Raw genomic sequence first — 21,187 nt, 5'->3', positions numbered from 1 at the left:
CGCAACATCTACCATTCTCCAGTCTGTATTCAAAACTCTTAAAATATCTGTCTGCCTCCCGTGCCTGCATTTGGGTTCTTATTGGGTAATTATGATTGCACGTCACCTTCGTGCCACTAAGTCCTAATGTGAGTAGGGTACACACCGCACACAAAAGTTAATTTGTGCTCGCTTTAGACGAGGAACAACTAAGCTTCAACCTTGCATTCACAAAGGTTTCACCCAAATATGACAAAGTATCGACCCTAATACTTGATGGTAATAGAATATCTCTATTGTCATGGTACAAATATCGTATTAACCCTAACATACGTGTCTATTGATGGTGAGAGGAGCACCCGGAGGAAACCAACACAAACACGGGGAGAACATGCAAACTCCACACAGAAAGGAACTGTGACGGCCGGGGTTCGAACCCAGGACCTTCTTGCTCTGAGGAAACAGTGCTAACCACTGAGCCACCATTTATCAACAGAACTTTTTGTAAGCCGCTGTCGGTGGCAGGAACTGTCATATTGACGACGCACAGGATGTAGCGTGAACCATAAAGAGTCGAAGGCGCTGTTCACATGCTGTGCCGGAGTTTCAAATATCCCTCTATTTTTCCAAACGCGACGTTGGGTTAAACGTGATGCATGTGTCATGTCATGTCATTTTCATTTTGCGCCCCTTTCCCCCGCCCCGCGATCCACCCCCCCCCCCGGATGTTCCCCTGAAAGAGCAGCCAAACCACAACAGACAGGAAGAGGTGTTGCGGTGGTGAGTCCGAGGAGAATGCATTACCATTTTGAATAGCCTCATCTTTCCAGCGGGGGGAGCATTGGTCTGCTGGCTCTGAAAATAGACAAGAGGCACTTTAAAATAAATGTACAAAAAATATATAAATATAAGTGTGTGTGTGTGTGTGTGTGTGTGTGTGTGTGTGTTTGTGTATTTATTAGAAAGTACAAAGCTGTTCTTTTTAATTACACAGGAGAAACACACAGATTGCGACGCCTCTCCCACATTTGTATGTCACATAAAACTCATGAAAAGGAATAAAAATGATTTTGACACAGGCGGAAGTCATTTAAGTCTGCATAAAGTGAATTCAGTGATTTGTTTCTAAAAACATAATACACGTTAGAAAATCATTGCTGAAAACATGTGAAAAGACTGACAAATGCAATACTGTATTGTGGAGTAAAACTGTTTCTCATTATTTTTGTGTTCCAGATTTTTTTTGGGCGGGGTTAAATCATGACTCGATGACGCGCTGAGGTCATACTTTGCATGGCCCCTCCCCTAACACTATATAAAGAGTAGAGCATTAGCATTGCAGTGGCGTGCACCTGTAATCCAAGTCACCGGGAGGCTGAGGCTGGAGGATCGTTTGAGCTCAGTAGTTCTGAGCTGCAGTGCTCTACGTCGATTCGATGTCCGCACTAAGTTCAGTATCGATATGGTGTTCCTGGGGGAGCCTGGGACCACCAGGCCGTCTAAGGAAGGGTGCACTGGTCCAGGTCGGAATCAGAGTGTCAGGGTTCGCCCGGGTCCTACCAGCATCAGCCACTAGATGCCGCCAGTACTGCCTTTTCAAGGTTGCTCTGCTTCACCTATTTCTGTTCCTGATTACCCTGCCTCATTAGGTGATATGTTTCACCTGTGTCTCGTTTGGTCGTCTCTATTTAGACCCTGTCGATTGTGTCCTCGGGCGCTCAGTCTTGAGTTTGTCTGACCTCATGACAACGCTCTTGTTCCAAGCTCCCGAGACTTCTTATTTGTTTTTGCCCAGTTTTTGTACTTGTTTTGAGTAAACCTCTATTTTTGCCACCTCGCCTCTGCCTTGTTCTCTGCACCTGGGTTCACTCAGCACACCTCCTAACAGCAAGACTGAGCCACAACATGGACCCAGCAGAGAGCCAGCCTCCAGAGGTGGAGAGCCTGCGGGTGGCCTTGACGAACCAGGGGGCTGCGATTGGCCAACACGAGCGGGTTCTCCAACAGGTCCTGGACAACCTGCAGTTGCTCGCCCAGGCCGTCCAGCAGAGCCAGGCACAGGCTCCACCTATGGCCCCTGCGCCAGCGCTGCCTCCCATGGACCCGCGTCCTCCAGGGCACCGCGAACCACGACTGCCGGCGCCAGAGAGGTACGACGGTAACCCAGGGGGCTGTCGTGGCTTTCTGACACAATGCTCCCTGGCTTTCGAGCTCCAGCCATCACAGTTCCCCACCCAGCGCTCACAGGTGGCATACGTGGTCACGCTACTCACCGGCAAAGCACTCTCCTGGGCCACAGCCATCTGGAATCGGCAAACCCCGGCCTGCTCCAGCTACCAGGCTTTTGCCGGGGAGATGCGCCGAGTGTTCGACCACTCAGTCAGTGGGAGGGAGGCGTCGACACGGCTACTCCGGCTCCACCAGGGGGGACAGAGCGTGGCGGACTACGCCATCGCATTCCGCACCCTCGCCGTGGCGTCTGGATGGAACAGCGAGGCACTCATCGCGGCCTTCCAGGAGGGCCTCAATGAGGGTGTCAAGGACGAGCTGGCATCCCGGGAGGCGCAGGAGGACCTGGACACGCTCATCGATGCAGCGATTCGGGTGGACAACCGCCTCCGGGAGAGACACGGGGAACGCTTTTCCCCCGCTTCACCAAGACCAGCGCGCAGAGCGGCTCTGGGGACGAGGCCCCCCGAGCATCCCCTGGCTATCCCGAGCCCGCCTCCAGCATCAAGGGAGGAGCCGATGCAAGTAGGCAGCACACGGCTCTCTCGGTCCGAACGTGACCGGCGGATGAGAGAGCGCTGCTGCTTGTACTGTGGGATCCCGGGGCATTTCCGTTCTTCCTGCCCTTAGCTCTCGGGAAAAGCCAACTCTCGTCCAGGGTAGGGAGAACTGCGACGAGGCCAACCTTCTCTCCCGAGCTCGAGGCGACCGGGGTCCGGCTGGCTGCCTCCCTCGCCTGGGGAGATCAACATCACTCCCTCCAAGCTATGGTGGATTCCGGCGCTGCAGGAAGCTTCCTGGATGTAGGGCTAGCAAAAGCCCTAAAGCTCTCTAGAGCATCCTCTCACTGTGACAGCCCTGGATGGAAGACCACTGGGTTCCGGTAGCGTGTGCCATCTCACCGCCCCCCTTTGGCTGTCACTGGAGGGAAAACATTCAGAGGTAATCCAGCTCCACCTCATCCACTCTCCTGAGTTTCCACTGGTCCTGGGCTACCCATGGCTAGCCCGTCACAACCCACATCTGGACTGGGCCTCCGGGCGTCTCACCGAATGGGGCCCTGCCTGCCACACCACCTGTCTTCGTTCTAGTCCGTCTTCTCACCCATCTCGAGTCTCCAGTCAGTGTCCAAGCTCGGGCCCCTTCCCAAGCCCCTGCCCACTCCGGAGTTCCTGTCCGTGTCCTGGCTCCAGTCCGTATTCAAGGTCCCATCCATCCCGAGTTTTCACGAGTGCCCCACGAGTATGCCAATCTGAGGGAGGTCTTCAGCAAGAGACGGGCCACCACGCTTCCTCCCCATCGGTCCTATGACTGCGCCATCGACCTGCCCTCCTCGAGGACGTCTCTTCTCTCTCTCTGCCCCTGAGACTACAGCCATGGAGGAGTACATCCGGGGGACGCTCACCTCAGGTTTCATCCGCCCTTCTACCTCCCTGGAGGGCGCAGGGTTTTTCTTCGTGGGTAAGAAGGATGGCGGCCTGCGTCCCTGCATTGATTACCGTGGTCTGAACAAGATCACGGTCAAGAATCGCTACCCCCTTCCTCTCATGTCCACATCTTTCGAGCAACTGCAAGGCGCCACCATCTTCACCAAACTCGATCTTCGAAACGCATACAATCTCGTCCGTGTCCGCGAGGGGGATGAGTGGAAGACCGCCTTCAACACACCTACCGGCCATTATGAATACCTGGTCATGCCTTTTGGATTGGCCAATGCTCCCGCTGTCTTCCAGGCCTTTTGTAAACAACGTCCTCCGTGAGTTTCTCAACCGCTCCGTGTTCGTCTACATCGATGACATCCTCATCTTCTCCAGGACCCTTCCCGAACACATACAGCATGTGTGACAGGTCCTTCACCGCCTGCTCGCCAATGGCCTCTGTGTGAAGCTGGAGAAGAGTGAGTTCCACGCCACCACCGTTCAGTTCCTGGGGTTTGTCATCACCGAGGGTCACGTCCAGATGGATCCTGCCAAGACCGAAGCCGTCCGGGACTGGCCACCACCCACCTCGGTCAAACAGGTGCAGCGCTTCCTCGGGTTTGCCAATTTTTACAGGCGATTCATTCGGGGTTTTAGCACTGTGGCAGCTCCCCTCACCGCCCTCACTAGGACATCCACAGCCCGCTTCGCCTGGACTGCGGAGGCTGAGGGGGCGTTCAGGGCTCTCAAGATGCGGTTCACCGCTGCCCCTGTCCTGGCCACACCAGAGCCTACCCTACCCTTCGTGGTGGAGGTGGATGCTTCCGATGTGGGAGTGGGGGCCGTTTTGTCCCAAAGGACTCACAACAAGAAGCTCCATCCATGTGCTTTCTTCTCCCGTCGCCTCACCCCAGCGGAACGGAACTATGACATAGGGAACCGGGAGCTACTGGCAGTCAAACTGGCGTTGGAGGAGTGGCGGCACTGGCTGGAGGGGGCCCAACACCCATTTGTCGTCTGGACCGACCACAAGAACCTGACATACATTCAGGATGCCAAACGCCTCAACTCCCGTCAAGCCCGATGGGCCTTGTTCTTCAATCGGTTCAACTTCATCCTGTCGTATCGTCCCGGGTCCAAGAACCTCAAGCCCGACGCTCTCTCCAGACAGTTCGACCCTCCTGAGCTGATTGAACTCCCCGAGCCCATTCTCCAGAGCTCCTGCATCTTGGCTCCGGTCCGCTGGGGAATCGAGACGCAGGTCCGGCAGGCCCAAAGGAGGGAGGCGGATCCCGGCAACGGGCCCCCGGGTCACCTGTTTGTCCCGAAGGCTGTCCGATCACAAGTCCTGCAATGGGGGCATTCATCCCGCCTCACTGGCCACCCGGGGATCTCCAGGACCCTTGAGTTTCTCCGCAGGCGTTTCTGGTGGCCTACCATGGAGCAGGACGTCCGGTCCTTCGTCGCTGCCTGCACCATCTGCACCCAGAACAAGAACCCCCGGTCACGTCCCATGGGGCTGCTGCATCCCCTTCCCATCCCCAGTCGGCCCTGGTCAAACCTCTCAGTGGACTTCATCACCGGCCTTCCACCGTCTCGGGGCCACACCGTCATCTTTGTCGTTGTGGACCGGTTCTCCAAGGCTTGCCGCTTTATTCCTCTGCCCAAGCTCCCCTCAGCTCTGGAGACTGCTGAGCTCATGGTGCAGCACGTTTTCAGGGTGTTCGGCCTGCCCCTGGACGTGGTGTCAGACCGCGGTCCGCAGTTTGCATCCCGGTTCTGGAAAGCATTCCACCAGCTCCTCGGCGCCTCCGTCAGCCTGTCCTCCGGTTTCCACCCGCAATCCAATGGCCAGACGGAGCGGGTCAACCAGGACCTGGAGACAACACTGAGGTGCCTCGTGTCCTCCAACCCTGCCTCCTGGAGCGACCATCTAGTGTGGGCGGAATACGCTCACAACACTCTGCGCTGCTCTTCCACTGGCATGTCCCCGTTTGAGTGCCAGTTCGGGTACGTGCCTCCTCTGTTTCAGGAGCAGGAGGCGGAGGTGGGAGTGCCGTCAGCCCAGCGGTTCGTCCAGCGGTGCCGACGGACCTGGCAGAGGGCTCGTCAGGCCCTGCTGAGGACATCCCAGCAGCAGCAGATCCAGGCCAACCGACGGCGCAGACCAGCGCCTATGCGCCTTCCAGGCCAGAGGGTCTGGCTGTCCACCAGGGACCTTCCATTACGGGTGGAGTCACGCAAGCTCGCACCACGGTATGTTGGGCCCTTCAAGATCGTGCGGCGGGTCAATCCTGCCGCATACCGTCTTCTGCTCCCCAGGTCCATGAGGATAAACCCCACCTTCCACGTGTCGCGGCTCCGACCGGTGGTCACCAGCACCTTGGCGCCCACCACGAGGCCTCCTCCGGCGCCTCGCATCATCGACGGTCAGCCCGCCTACACGGTCCGCCGGCTCCTGGACTCCCGCCGGGTCCGCGGGGCCCTGCAATACCTGGTGGACTGGGAGGGTTACGGGCCGGAGGAGCGCTCCTAGGTTCCGGCCCGGGATATCCTGGACCCCTCTCTGATCCAGGATTTCCGCCGTCGCCACCCAACACTCCCTGGAGGAACGTCGGGAGCCGTTCCTAGACGGGGGGGTCCTGTCAGGGTTCGCCCGGGTCCTACCAGCATCAGCCACTAGATGCCGCCAGTACTGCCTTTTCAAGGTTGCTCTGCTTCACCTATTTCTGTTCCTGATTACCCTGCCTCATTAGGTGATATGTTTCACCTGTGTCTCGTTTGGTCGTCCCTATTTAGACCCTGTCGTTTGTGTCCTCGGGCGCTCAGTCTTGAGTTTGTCTAACCTCATGACAACGCTCTTGTTCCAAGCTCCCGAGACTTCTTATTTGTTTTTGCCCAGTTTTTGTACTTGTTTTGAGTAAACTTCTATTTTTGCCACCTCGCCTCTGCCTTGTTCTCTGCACCTGGGTTCACTCAGCACACCTCCTAACACAGAGTATCAGTGGGGAAATAAGCTAAGCTAATAGCCCGGAGTTTAGCATGAAACAATGTTTTGGCAAAAAAACCTGGAGTAAAAGGCATCTTCAGGGAGACCGTGAACTCATGCCACAGACACCTGGACCTGGCCTGTGGAGGACTTAACAGGGGTTACCAGAGAGTGGGGAGTTTCGTAGCCAGACAGCAGCCTTTGAGGTGATCAACTAGACACACAGGATTGGGTTCTTCACAACATTTAAACATGGTCGTTACTCCAATGTAAATGTTTAATGCGATTGGGCGTGGTTTCAGCGCCTTCAGTGGACACGCTCCCAGGGTCACAGAGCACAGGGAACTGGATAGTTTTTTCACGTTTTTGAAACCTTATTAATATATTTGGCGATTTTTTTTTTAATCATTCAAATTTGGCTGGGTGGTTAATAACACCTTGTTCTGCGGTGTTACAAACTCAGAACATTTTTATTTTTGCTTTACACAGACTTTGAATTGTGACAGAGCACTGATGCCGTGTGTGTGTGTGTGTGTGTGTGTGTGTGCGCTTCCACTGCTAGTGGATGTCAACAACCTTCGCTGGTGGAGGTGGTGGTTGAGTATTTGGGTTATTAGGCTTAGTTCCTCACATGACATGCATGTCTTTGTGACTGACTATATATTGACAAAATGCATTGGGAGCATATCTGCCAGAAAAGTGGGGACTTCCGTTTGGGACATGTTTAATCCTCACAAGGCCGCTTGTTTGACATCCACTTTGCACAGTTACTGTACCGTCTCCTGAGCCAAGGATGGGAGGGGAGGTGACAGATCCTGTCCATTACTGGTAATATATGAGCTGGGACATTTCCCTCGCTCCCTGTTTGGTTTGTTTTTTGTTTGTGTAATTGCCTCCTGCGCGAGCACCTCGTGTCGATTCTGCGTAATCACCGGGTGTCATGACATTTCACTGCATATACAGTATGTATGACCGTACGTATATGTATGTGACAAATAATCTCTTGAACTTGAAAATAATTGTGGATACACTTTATACGCTCCATATATGTAACTATGTCATTTTAGAATGGCTGTTGTGTATAGAAGAGCTACAAAGGTGGTTAGCCCACCTTAAAGGCCACCTCCAGTAGGGGGGGTTCTTTATATTATCTTTCTATCTTTATGTCACACCATATAAGATAAGAATTCTATCCCAATTGTCGCACCAAAACCATGAATATCCAAGTTGGCGCGCCCACTCACCGTGAAGTAAAACCATTTCTTTGCACTTGTTCAGCGCTTTGTGACTGAGGGGCGACAACCTTTAGACCATTCACTCAGTTAACCTTTGGGCTTACTGAGTGAGTGAGCTGTCTATAATGAAAAACCCTCCCTCTCAAAAGTTTTCTTTGAGTGGTCTCTATTTCTTTATTCATGTGGTAGTGGGTAAGTTTTTGCATGTGCTGCAGTAGGGGAGGCACTGTTACAAGTCTCCTGGTGTAGATGGATGAGGAACAAGCTGTGTCTGCTTTCAGCCGCCGTCAGCTCCCCAACCTGCAGCAGATGCAAAACCACACCCACTACCACAATTAACTTTCGCTCTTTATTATCGACGCTAGCTAGTAGTCTCATGTTGGTGCTCCGTTTATGGCTTCGTCGTCATGGTGGTTTCTACACCCCCATTTTCCATTTGGAGAAGAAAAAATTAGGGGGGTAGGGCGGGTGTCCTTTATCTCATAGAAGAATACAAAGTTTTTATTGGCAAAGAAAATAAAACAATTAGGCAAGGTGAAAATATCTTGTATCTACCCTGCCCAAGTGTGAGTCGATAAAATAAAACCGTAACATAGTGGAAGAGAGGTCTTACCTGACATAATGCTGGGGCGTTCAAGGCCAAGACCTCATCTTCAGAGCCTCCACAGACATCTGGATCCCTGCCTGAGGGGACAGATGGCCGACACCAGAGGTCAGTCAGAAAGTGTGGGCTATGTCCAACAATAACCGCACAAAATAGAGACACAGGGTCAAAAACAGGGAGACAAGTATTAAAAAGCTTCTTTATCTCTCTCTCATCACATTCATCTCCATTCATCTAGTACAACCTAAGAAACCATCTAAGCCACCGTCTGCTGTTAGTGTGTATAACGGAGCGGAGACAACCACAGTTTTTCTATTTAATTCAACATACTCCACGACTATCAAAAAATAAAATTGGATGTAGTTATCACGGTTCATCTGGCTGTCACGATGAATGAATACTTCCAAGGTTGCAGTTACCCACTGTACACGCTACACTGTGTGTATAGTGACATCTAGTGGTGAAACATTGAAGACCAATCCACAAGCACTGATGATATGTGTCATTTTTTCTGACACCGTGATCTCATTGAGGGAAGCCTTTTTTTTTTTTTTTTCCTTTTTTTTTGACAGAACTGCGGTTTCTGTTGTATTGTAAAACTGATTTCTTTCCAACGGCCGCACAGTGAAGATGACTATGAGCCAAGCTGACAAGAGAACGTTTACAGAAAATAACAGACAAATAGGTTTGCCTGTTACTGTTCCAACAGCATTGCAGAAAGGAACTGCGCGGCCTGCAACGTTTAAGGGGCAACAGCGGGTGGGTGTTTGGGGTTGGAGGTGGGGTGGGGTGGTTTCCTGGGAAAAATGTGCAGCACAGCTGACTGCTCCGGCTGCAAGCTCACTTGAGCCCAAAGTGTCTCAGGTTCAGGAAGGGTTGCCTCATGTATCCTAAAACTGTGCAAAGAGACCATGACATCACTACGGCAGCCAATGCTTGAGTCAGATGTGAGAGAGAGAGAGTGTGTACAGGAAATATGACAGTGTGTGTGAGTGTGTGTGTGTGTGTGTGCGCGCGCGCGCGCGCGTGCGTGTGTGTGTGTGTGTGTGTCAAGCCCGCCCACTCCTCAACACATTTATTCAAAAGGGCTGTCCACCATACGAGGAAATTGGCCTTAAGCTATCAAGTTCCCCAGGTTATAAATCAAATGTCACGTGATTATGTCTGATATGCCTACGGTTTCATCACTCTGGGAGATCACAGCCATTAGTGCAGTGTTCTTCGAAAAAAATATTGAACCCCCGCCCCCCAGAAAAAAATTAAAGATATGCAAAGTATTACAGCCTTTATAATTCTCATCCTCCCCGAGAACAGCTGTCTCTAAAAGCATGATTGGAAACCCGGCCACGGTTGACTGCATCTTTCTCCTTTGGGAGAGGGAGAGAGAGAGAGAGAGAGAGAGAGAGAGAGAGAGAGAGAGAGGGAGAGGGAGAGGGAGAGGGAGAGAGAGGGAGAGTGCTTAATGCTTCAGACAACAGCTGGGGACAGCCAAACTCCTGGTTCATCCACACACAACAGGTTCCTAAAGCTATAACAAGGACACAGAGACTGACGGTTTTCCTAGACAAGGAAAAAAAAAAATCCACAGCTTGGCTCCGTACAATTAAAAGAAAACATCAAATACCAAAAACGGTGGGATGCAAAACAATGAAAAAGGATAAAAACAACCTCCCCCAAAACAAAAAACAAAACGTCTTTGACTGAAGCCACAGCAGGGGCCTGTGATAACAGCATACATGCAAAGCTAGAGTGCATCTTTATTCCTAACAGACAATCTTGCTCTAAAAACTGCAGGTGGTGCGTGGGCTTGTGGTACTCCGCCAAATAAACGGCCATGACCCACAAGAAACAGAGAACGAAAGAAAGACGAAAGAGGAATTACATTTTGAAGTAAAGGAGTTTTTTGGTACATCTCTTAAGCCAGCTTCAGCATATTCCTGACCCAAATAAGCAAAAGGACAATTATGGTCTTCCACCCCGGGCAGAAATTAGGTTGAGATGCAGAAAGCAGAGTAAAGGCGGCGCATCCTTTCAAAATCACAAAAAAAAACCCCCACTTCTGAAAAGTCACTTTAAAGTTTAAATATTTAGTTCTACGAGGTCGTAGAAGTAAAATGAGGACATATCTGTAGAAAATTGACACATTGCCTAATTGCAATAGGGCCCACAATGCAAGTGTACCTTTAACATGGCATTTCACTGCATATATGTATGACCGTATGCATGTGTATGTGACAAATAATGTCTTGAACTTGAACCTGATATTTTCTTTTTTGAGAATTGCTTCTCTCTGTGTTTATATGAACCTCCTGCAGGGGGCGTTGACTCCTGATGGTACGGACACTCCCAAAGCCCTCATTCAGTCAGTCCAGGGAGGCAGAGTCTACTATATCAAATTGACAGTAAATTGACTTGACATTCTTGCCTTTTCTGATCATATTGTTATAGAGCTCCTCCTAGGGGTCGAAAATATCACATTGCATTTTATAAGCTCATGATTAGGTTGTTAAAGTTGCAGACGCTTGTTCAAATAAATTGATTTCCAATCATTTCTAAATGCCAGTGATCTGAGTGTTGCCCTCTAACAAAATAAAAACTATAATTATAATAATTTGCCCGCTGACTCATTGCGAGAAGCGGAGCTGCAAATGCATTCATCAAAGTTGTTTGGCTTTTCACCTGTTTCAATCTGACCGCTGTCCATTTTACTGCTGCTATCATAGCTCTGTGGCTGCCATGTGCTACTTGGTGCTACACAAGTCCCAAATCGGGTCTCTCCGCCGGTCTCATCTCCTCTGCAACGGGATCAGGATTATGCCTTAATAGGCAAATGGTTGAGGGACAGAGTGCTGCAGGCACCAAGGATCAGCTCAGCAGGGAACCTTTTGAGCTGAGCACGGACTCGGATGGTAGTTTAGATGAAAATGAAGACATAGATAACTAGAAGTTGAGTTTATTCAGTAGATTCACACGATTTGTTATTTAAGAGTTATTTTTGGCATAGGTTTATTTTATAAATAATCTAATTTCAAACCAATACATAAACTACAAAAGAACTGCGATTAAAGACATGTTGCCCCTAAAAATAACCTAGTTTATTTTCATTAAACAAGAGTGCATTTATGTTCCAGTAAGACAATACATTATCAATCATGGTGGTATGTCTTGAAAAACCTTACAGTGAAGTTTTCAGTAGATAAATAAAACATAAAAAATACGGTGTAATGATTCTTAATTACAAAAGTCCTGGTCAGTCAGGAATAGGCGTGGTTTTAAATATTAATAGCTATTTACAGACTGTGGGCTAAAGATAAAGACTTACTAACTTCTCCTTTACAATAATTCACTACTATACATATTTACAATCGGTAAGCAAAATCATAAGCGTATGCAATAATTAACACCAGTGTATATGGTGGAATAGTGGCATCAGCATGTGCCAGAGGCCACCAAATTTGGGCTTTTACGGCCAAAATTCTTCTCTGTGTGTGTGCACGCACAATACAAGCGTGCACGTGCGCTAACATGCCTCCTCCCATGTCTCCTCCCACGTGTTGGAGCGGACTGTCACTCCGTCAGTTTAGTAACAGGAGGAGTTGCAACGCTAAAGACTGCGGCCCCAACAGTGTAAGGTGCGCCTTCATGAAAAGTGACCGGCGCCACTCCCTCTGTGCGGATATCGTAAAGACAATCCACCCCTTTGCTTTCAGACTCACGCTTATCTTAAATGGTGTAATGTCATTTCCTCACTAAGTTCTGGATGCTTGAGAGCAAATCAAAATAAAATTCCATATACTGCCTTTTAGCTTATCATGTACATAGAATCTCATTTTGTAAGATGTTTTTAAGCTTTTTGTGCAAATTGTCTGTTCAGCAACCTTTACCACGACAAATTCCTTGAAAATGAAATACCCTTGGGCGAATAAACTGATTCTGATTCAAATTATGAGATGTATGACAGAAGTTAAAGGAGCAATAGACATCTTTTTTTCCTTTTTTTATCATTATGAAGTTAATGTTGATCGCACAGTGCGATGGAATATTGACCACACAATACCACTTGTATTTGTTAACAAGCCAGTCTTGCCCAATCCAATATGGCGGTGACGTTGACATATTGCAGCAAAGGGCCGAAGCAGTCGATGTGGCGTCTATGTACAGTATAAACAGTATGTCTATGATTGAACCCAAAAAAATACAATTAAACTAAAATTGTGACAATTTCAATTTACCTCCTCCGTGAACATGCTTTTTTCTTATCTTAATTTCAAACTGGTGTTTAGTTACTGTTAAGAGATCCGGTTGTCTTCGTGACAGCGGCGCAAAAGCTGCTTAGTGCTCCTTTAAAACACAGGTTTTGCCTTTGAACGAGGCCATATTCTACCATTAACATTCGTGCATTGGTACCTGCTCATGTCATCATTTGAAAAAGTTCCTTGGCCGAGCTATGCAAGCGCTCAGAGAAAGGGAAGTGTTGAAGCACTCCACCTCTGGAAGAAAACCTCATGTTACATCCCCACTGGCCAAGGGTGAAATACTGCTTCAACATTCACTCCCTTGGCACTCTGGTTCTCTTTCTGTCTTTCTCTCTGTCTCTTTCTATCTGCAGGTGTCAACAGATTCAATGTAAGCTCTTTTTAATGGCACTTTGAGTGCAATTTAAGACCACAACCGCATGGAAAACAAACGCCGTCGATTTTTTATGTCAATCATGATGGGGAAGAAAACATGTGTGTGGCCCTTTTACTCCTAAATGGTCTCACACACACACACACACACACACACACACACACACACACACACACACACACACACACACACACACACACACACACACACACACACACACACACACACACACACACACACACACACACACACACACAGTCATATTTCCTGTACACACTCTCTCTCTCTCACATCTGACTCAAGCATTGGCTGTCGTAGTGATGTCATGGTCTCTTTGCACAGTTTTAGGATACATGAGGCGGAAAGAGGAACAAACAAGATGAAACACTGACCAAAGAGGTTTATTCATATTATCAAACCAACAATTGGGGAATGTTAAATTAAAAAAATACGTACGGTATGTGCCAATATCAGACAGGCCTCGTTAAACAGATTCCCTGACCTTAAGACAATAAAAACGTCGCCTCCAAGTTAAAGGCTGTGACAGACCTGGTCCCTGTACATGGTATGATGTTTAGCTCCATTTCTATAATGCATGTCCTCAAGAAGCTGTAGTCTCCCCGTTTCAACACTAGATAAAACCAGACCATCGTACTGGGACATGGACAAGGTTTGCAGTGCAGTTTTCATTGCTGCTGTAAGCATGGTCCACTACATGTGGGATTTGACAGCATTGATGCACATGGTGCACAGCTTGAATTATTATAATTTTTTTTTACAAACAACAAATCATGCTTTGATGAAACCAGAACTCAAAGTCCTTCTCCTCCAAACACTTATCAGAAAATGCACATGTTTGAGTCCAAGCTAGACCACATACACTGAGTTCCATACCATATTTTTCCAGTGACAATGTCATACTTCCAAAAGTGAATATATTTCCAATAAATCTGAAAAATCTGTGTTTCAGTAGAATCACTTTGCTTGAATTGCAACTAAAGTTTTCTCCTTTTTAGCACTTTCAAATCACAGCGCACTTCCATGGTAACACATGGCTACATATACATAGTTTACAGGACTGAATGCAAATTTCTCTGTCAACGAAAAGCAGGGTTTTTTTAGTCAGTGTCCATTACAACAACAGGATAAAATCTTGAAACAGCTAGAAGCTTACAAAATACACAGAGATAACACGAAACATGGGGTATGATAAATAAGGAGTTTTGTTCCATACCGTTACATACGCACTCTAACACATTATTCTGGCGTGCCGATCGCAGGCACCCCTTCGCTGTTGTGCTGTTGGTACCATCGGAGAGGGTGACAGGTGCCAAAATGGGCCCCAATCGCTCCCTCTTCACAAACCCCTGAGGATGGCGTCCTAGGCGGCCGGCTATCTCACCTATAGGAAGAGATGAGCGGGCCCCCCTGCTCTCATTCACACTATAGGCCGTGGGATCTATCTGCCAAAACAACAACCAAATCCTGCTCAAGGCCAAAAAACATGTTATTAAAAGTGTATTAAAAATGTTAATAAAAACCAAAAGCATGCTTCCGCATGCTTACGGAGCATATTTTGAGAAATGTTCTTATTTGGTGGATTTGGAAAAGCACCTGTTTATATCTAAGTTTTTAATAACAAGATTTTTATAAACTATATATTTTTTTATTCCTTACATCTGCGCGTATGTCCCAGGATCTAGTTCAGAATCCATTCCAGGATCCAGTCCTTGCATCCACTCAAACCACACTCCCATATCACTTTCCACACACAAATGGTGCTGCGTTTATTTGTGCATGAAGAGATACAGTATATTTATCTTTTTGTGTTTTTGCATTGAAAAATCTAAATACAGTATGTATTTTGTCATTCACATATCTTAATAAAGATTTGTGGAAATCATTGCATTTACTGTACTCATTAATTACGACAGAATTCCTTCCATAGAATGAAGACAATTTACTCTGAATTAACAAGTAAAGATAATAATTGCATTTAAATGCAGCAGGGCCAAAAATGACACAAGCTTTAAAACTGGCAAGCAGGGGTGGAGCTTGGCATGGGCATGGGGGGCAATGCCCCACCAAATGCGCCAACTGCCCCCCTGTGGAATAGAAAGCTCTCCAAGTTTGTATCAGGTCGAGAGACAGCACGAAGTGATTCTGCCAGCTATTCTGATATAGTTATTCATGTCGGCTCTAATGATGTAAGGATGAGACAATCCGAGATCACAAAGAGTTATAAAGCTAGAACTCCTGATCTGGTCAGAGAGATGAGTCGACATTGTGAAATTATCTCTGGTCCCTTGCCTAGGAGAGGCAATGACGAAAGGTTCAGTAGATTTGTCTCGCTTAACCGGTGGCTTGCTAAGTTCTGCAGAGACTCTCCTTTGTAGATAAGTGGCCCTCATTCAGGGGGCGACCTAACCTGCTGAGGATGGGCGGCATTCACGGAAGGCGCCATCACTCTTTCTAGGAACATAGATAAATGTTTGAGTCAAGCATAACGTCTCACTCTAGAGCAGGTCGGGACACAGGTGAGTAGGGAGCCTGGTATTACCACTTTAAAGGGTTAAGTTGGTCATACTTCTCAGACGGTTTTCTCTCTGAATCACCGTGTTTGTAGAAATGTGGATGTCTTGTAATTTCTTGCTTCTCAACTCTGAGAACACAGAGATGCTGGTTATTGGTCCTGCCAAACACAGGCACCTGTTTGATGATATCACTCTGAACTTTCATAGCTGTACTAATACCCAAAGTAACTCAGCAAAAAATTTGGTGTTAAATTTGACCCTACTCTATTTTCAACTGCTTATTAAGAACATAACCAGAACTGCAGAACTGCCCATTCTATCCGGATGATGCGCGGCCATAGTCCATGCATTTGTAACGTCCCGCTTTGATTACTGTAATATGTTGCTCCCTGGCCTTCCGACTTCTATTATTAAAAGCCTCCAGTTAGTACAAAACACTTTGGCAAGAATCTTGATGGGGACTAGAAAGTTTGACAATATTACCCATAAACGGGCCAGTTTTCCCTGGCTCTCGGTTAACCTCAGATGTGACATTAAGTTTTTGCTAATTGCCTATAAAATACTACACAGCCTAGCACCATCTTGAGCCTTACGCTTACAACATTCTGATCTGTTAGTGATTCATAGAGTTAAAAATAAGTTTGCAGGCTTACAACATTCTGATCTGTTAGTGATTCAGAGAGTTAAAAATAATATGCAGGCATCCGGAGCATTCTCACTCCGGGCCCCAGTACGCTGGAACGCCCTACCTGGGGAATTCGGAGCTGTTACTTCTGTAGAAATATTACAATCAAGACTTTTTTTTACAAGACTAATATTGACAGTCTTGCAGTCTTGCATTTGGTTAACCACACCCAGCCTCTTAACTTGCCTCTCACCCTGCCTTCCCCTGTTAGCACTGGTACATGATGGGGTTCTTCCAAAATTCTGTGAGCTACTTAGGGACCAAGCGCCTCTCCATCTCTACCAGGTGGGTCAGTCTGCTGCGAGCACTAGGCTGTTGCTGTCATGGAGCCAGGGGGGGACTGGTCGTGATCCTTTCCAGATGTGGAAGATACTGCTCCGACCAACTGGGATTGGACCTGTAACGCTCTGCACCAGCAAATGGACCCTCATACTAGGGTTGCCGATATTCCGCTATAATAATATTCAAATTTGTATGCTTTATTATTTTTAATATTCCAATATATTATAAATTTGAATGCTAAAATGTAGTACTGGGTCGCGTTACACACGGTTCCACATCTCCGCAGCTCCGATCAGAGCGATCTTTTCTCTAAACAAACCAAATAAAAATTGCACATGTTTTTCATTTACTCTGTTTTCTGCTACTGCTCCGCTGCAGAGCGGATCACAGATCACTCCCGAAAAAATCCCGTCCGAGTTCTCACAGTCCGGTGGCAAATGCCCCACAGCCCGGCATGGTCCGCAAGCCGGTGGTGAGGAACCTCTGCACTACAGGTTTATTTCCCACTTTCATCGCCACATCTGTGCAATTACTGGACATTCTGGTCAAAGGTTCACTCTCCCTTGAGGAGAGGGAGAAGCGCCGGGGCACTCGTGCGTCTCCACTGACTCATACCTCAAACATCGTTACCGGAATTTTTTCTCTCTGGGGACATTACAAATGCATGGACTATGGTCTCCGTATCACTCTGTGCAACAAACTGGATGAACTTATATTAATCTTTATTGCTCATCACATGTGAATTGATTAACAAATGTTATCCAAAACCAAAACAAAAGATTTATGATCAAAAATGTATTTATAAAAATAAATAAACAATCAAATGGCAATTTCAGCATTTGAATAGTGATTTTTTTTTTTTTTATATTCAAATTCTATTTGAATTTTGTTCCTGCAGCCCTATCTCATACTGTTTAGCTTAACATTGCATAGTATAGAAAAACAATAAGCTATGATTTGTCATATAATATCATTAATGTTGCCTACTCAACATCCACAGAAGCCTGGTCATCCTGGAAGGGGGAGTCCCCCTTCTATGGTCCCTTATCAAGGTTTCTTCTCTTTTTCTCCCCCCAAAAGGGTTTTATGGGAGTTTTTCCTTCCCCAAATGAAGTTCAGAGTAGTGGATGCTGTTGATTTATATGTGAAATGTTGCTTAGGGAAACCCTTTGAGACTGTATTGTGATGCTACAGAGAACGCGCTAATAAATAGAAGAAACTAGAGAAACCGGTCCCACAGCCAACATAGAATGTGTCTTTGGCAGCTGTAACGTCTTTGAAAACAAATCAAAGCATCGCCGAGCATCGTAAGAGAAACACATTCATCACTTTGAGGAAAGCCGTCTGCTGTATGGAGCTCTTGAACTAGCCTTTCACATTTCAAAGAAACCATTAGTGCTCATCCTAAGCACAGAAAGAGATTGAAGAGATTTTAGTGGATGTAAATCATCTTGAGCTGGGGTGGTTTGCGTGGTCATCAGTTTAATAACGGCATTGTATCTTAGTTTCAGCTTTACTACAATCACAACAACACAACTACAATTCGGAAAAAAAAAACTGGACCTCTCTCACCTCTAATAGGATTTTGACAGATGAAGACCTCAATAGCAGCAGCCGTTGGATTCCCCAGGCCCCCAAAAGCGTTGGCATCACCATTCACATCCGCTTTTATTATGCCTTAACAAAATGGTTTTCCGTGTTTATAGACACCTAGCAGCAGGCCTATCCAATTTGCATTCCAGAGACTGGGGTGCAGTGAGGCAGGAAGACCTGATTCCACTGAGGAATAACATGTGCGCACCTTTAGATCACTAGCAAACTCACACCCTCAGAGCCAACACACAGCTCTCGCACAATGGAGTCCACAATGACTACACCTTTGACTCTGTTGAGTCGAGGAAGCCTTTACAGCCCTGCCACTCTGAGCCGGCGGTTCTTGGGGATAGCTATTTAATGCGAGGGCCCGCCTGCCGCCTGGCAGAAAGACAACAAGATCACGGAGAAGACGAACTCAAGGCCAAGAAGGGGAGCGCTGGAGTGCTGCGTCAGCTGACCTGGCCTCCCCCATCACCAGACCTAAGCCCAACTGAGATTGTTTGGGATGAGTTGAGATGAGAATGCCAAGAGCGTGCAAAGATGTCATCAAATAAAGGGGTGACATTGAACAATATAAAATGTTAAATATATTTTGACTTTGAATACTTTCTTTGGTTACTACATAATTCCATATGGTATGTGTAATTTCATAGTTCCTCTTTCTCTTATTTCTTCTTCTTCGGAGTTCTTCTCTTCTTCTGATGTCTTCACTATTATTCTACAATGTAGCAAATAACAAAAACAAAGAAAAAGCCTTGAATAAGTAGGTGTGTCTTTTGACTGGTACTGTATATCCAAGATTAAACTTTGATACTTTTCCTCTCCTCTACCCCTTGTTCTGTTGACTGGAAAGCAATTTGAGAGATTTCACCGATTTGGGACCTTTATCACAGATTGGTCTGCATGTAAACAAAAAGACAAGAACATTAAAAAATACTTTGTTTGTATTGTCAGTAACCCACTAAGAATGCTCTTCCACGTTGTCTTTCCCATTGTATTTTAGCTACGGTAGTTCTTTGTCACCTTTATCCCTAGATCATACTATTATCCCACTTGTTTCCTTAAACATAATCTTACAATGCATGCTTATGATGATATTATGATTTTGGGCTAACCCCATGGGTATTTCCTTATCGCTAAATTCAATTGAAAAGTATAATTTGACATATCCATCTTCTGCAGGCATTTCAGAGTTTTTTCTCGGATATACTGTATATCTGAATTTTTTCTCGTAAATGTACAACTTTTTCTTGGAATATTACCCGTGTCCCACTGTGGGGAAAAAAAAAAAAAAAGTTATAGTGGCCCGAATAGGCCGTCATAACATTGCTGTAAACAACACAGTAGGTGATGTAGCTGATAGACCCCAACACGTCATTGCCAGTGTGTGTGTGTGTGTGTGTGTATGTGTGGGCTGGTGCACTATGCGTGAAAGTCATTCTGTGGTAAGATGTGCAAACCGAGAAGTGACAAAGTGACAAATGACTCCCATGTTGTCATTTGTACGGCCCACAAACAAGAAACTGCATATCTGCATAACTCAATAGAAAGAAATAAACGTCAACACAGGCTTGAACAAATTTTACAACTCAGTAAATTAAGTACAACTTCGCCCGCACGCAGGTACAACAACATAAAATTCCGCCGTTCGCGTCGCAACACGCCACGACTGTTGCAGGTTTTGTGCAAGTTGAAACTTTGGAGTTCACATCTCTTGTGCCGCCAAAGAAAAGGTCTTACCAGTGGAAGTCGTGAAGTCTCACTGCAGGCAGCGCCGAGGAGCTGCAGAGCTCCCCAGGAGGAACACCTGTCAAAGACACAGACACATGGAACCACCATCACACTGGTGTTCAACGCTGTTGAGGAAATAAACAGCTATCGCATATCCAGCCAATCCCAAGTCCAACAATGATGTACAGAAATAAGGCATAACATCTTTAGTAAGCCACATGCACGTTGGAAGTGATGAATTTGTCAAACAGCAGCGAGTGGTTTGACTTGAATATGCGCTTGTTTTTGACACCTTCTGAAACTCCAGGGTTCTGAAGCAGGAAGTACGCAAGAACGGCACTCAGGCAAGATGACCCAGATCTGAAATTACCCACAACAAAAGCAGTTTCTAAAACGGCTTTTGTGTTTTCAAATCGGCGAGCTTTCCTGTCCTTCTGAATTTCTTTCACTATTAAACCAGAGGGCCTCAGGCAATTATTTTAATGTGTTTGATCAAAACTTCCAAAGGGATTGTAACTCAACATTGCGCACACGCACACGCACACACACACACACACACACACACAGGAATTGCTGTCATACAGGCAAATAAAAGCTTTTCTTTCTGATAATTCAGTGGATGCGCTGTGAGAGCCAATCATTTATCTTCGACCGATTGCAATCATTCGTAATCAGACATAATGGACACTCTAATGGAAATGGCTTCCCCAGGATGTGGCTGTCACACTGTCAATGCTTTATTTATACAGGCGCGACCAAAACACGGCGTCCCGAATGCACGCATACTGTGCATACACACTTGACTAACCAAAGCGACACATTATAGAGATTGCGTTGGAAAAGGCAATTTTGAAATTATTAAAAAGCTGTCAAATGCATAGCGGGATCACCCAGGGACAGAATTAAGACACAATTTCTGTGAAAATGGGTTGGCGGGCGCGGCGTGGAGAGCAAGGGGGGGGTTAGCGAGGGGTAGCGAGACTGAGGAAGTCCTGGAGAAAAATGAAAATAATCAACCATCAGTTTCCATGGTGATGGGAGTTATATTTGACAAAAAGTGATGCATGCTCTCTGGAGTCTTTGTCGGTTCGTGGTGCCAGAAGCTTTGAAGCCCCATGTTAGATCCACCTGTGTTCCTGCCCTACAAATGAGCCCTCTGCTGGAGGAAATCAAGACTATACAGACAGATTCCACCTTCAACAGTGGTCTACACTTCTCAGGGGAAACAAATGCTCTAGGCGTAGCCACGTTCAATTGAAAGTGGAATTAGTGGTAG

General features: G+C 46.8%; 1 protein-coding gene across 2 annotated transcripts in view; it reads right to left on the bottom strand.

Annotated features, from left to right (window-relative positions):
- thrb (thyroid hormone receptor beta) overlaps positions 1–21,187 on the bottom strand; it is a gene marked incomplete at its 5' end in the record, with an annotated part of 90,041 nt that overhangs the window by 20,840 nt on the left and 48,014 nt on the right. For both annotated transcript variants that reach the window (XM_080017041.1, XM_080017042.1), the window contains 3 exons: positions 784–834; positions 8,464–8,534; positions 19,921–19,987. In XM_080017041.1, coding sequence (XP_079873167.1) covers positions 784–834; positions 8,464–8,470 — 58 coding nt within the window. The remainder of the gene's footprint in view (positions 1–783; positions 835–8,463; positions 8,535–19,920; positions 19,988–21,187) is intronic.

Source organism: Zeus faber (assembly GCF_960531495.2).
Source record: "Zeus faber genome assembly, chromosome: 1".
In the NCBI taxonomy this organism is placed as follows: Eukaryota; Metazoa; Chordata; class Actinopteri; order Zeiformes; family Zeidae; genus Zeus; species Zeus faber.
The sequence above is the reverse complement of the archived record's forward strand: the minus strand, read 5'-3'. Positions and strand labels throughout refer to the sequence as shown.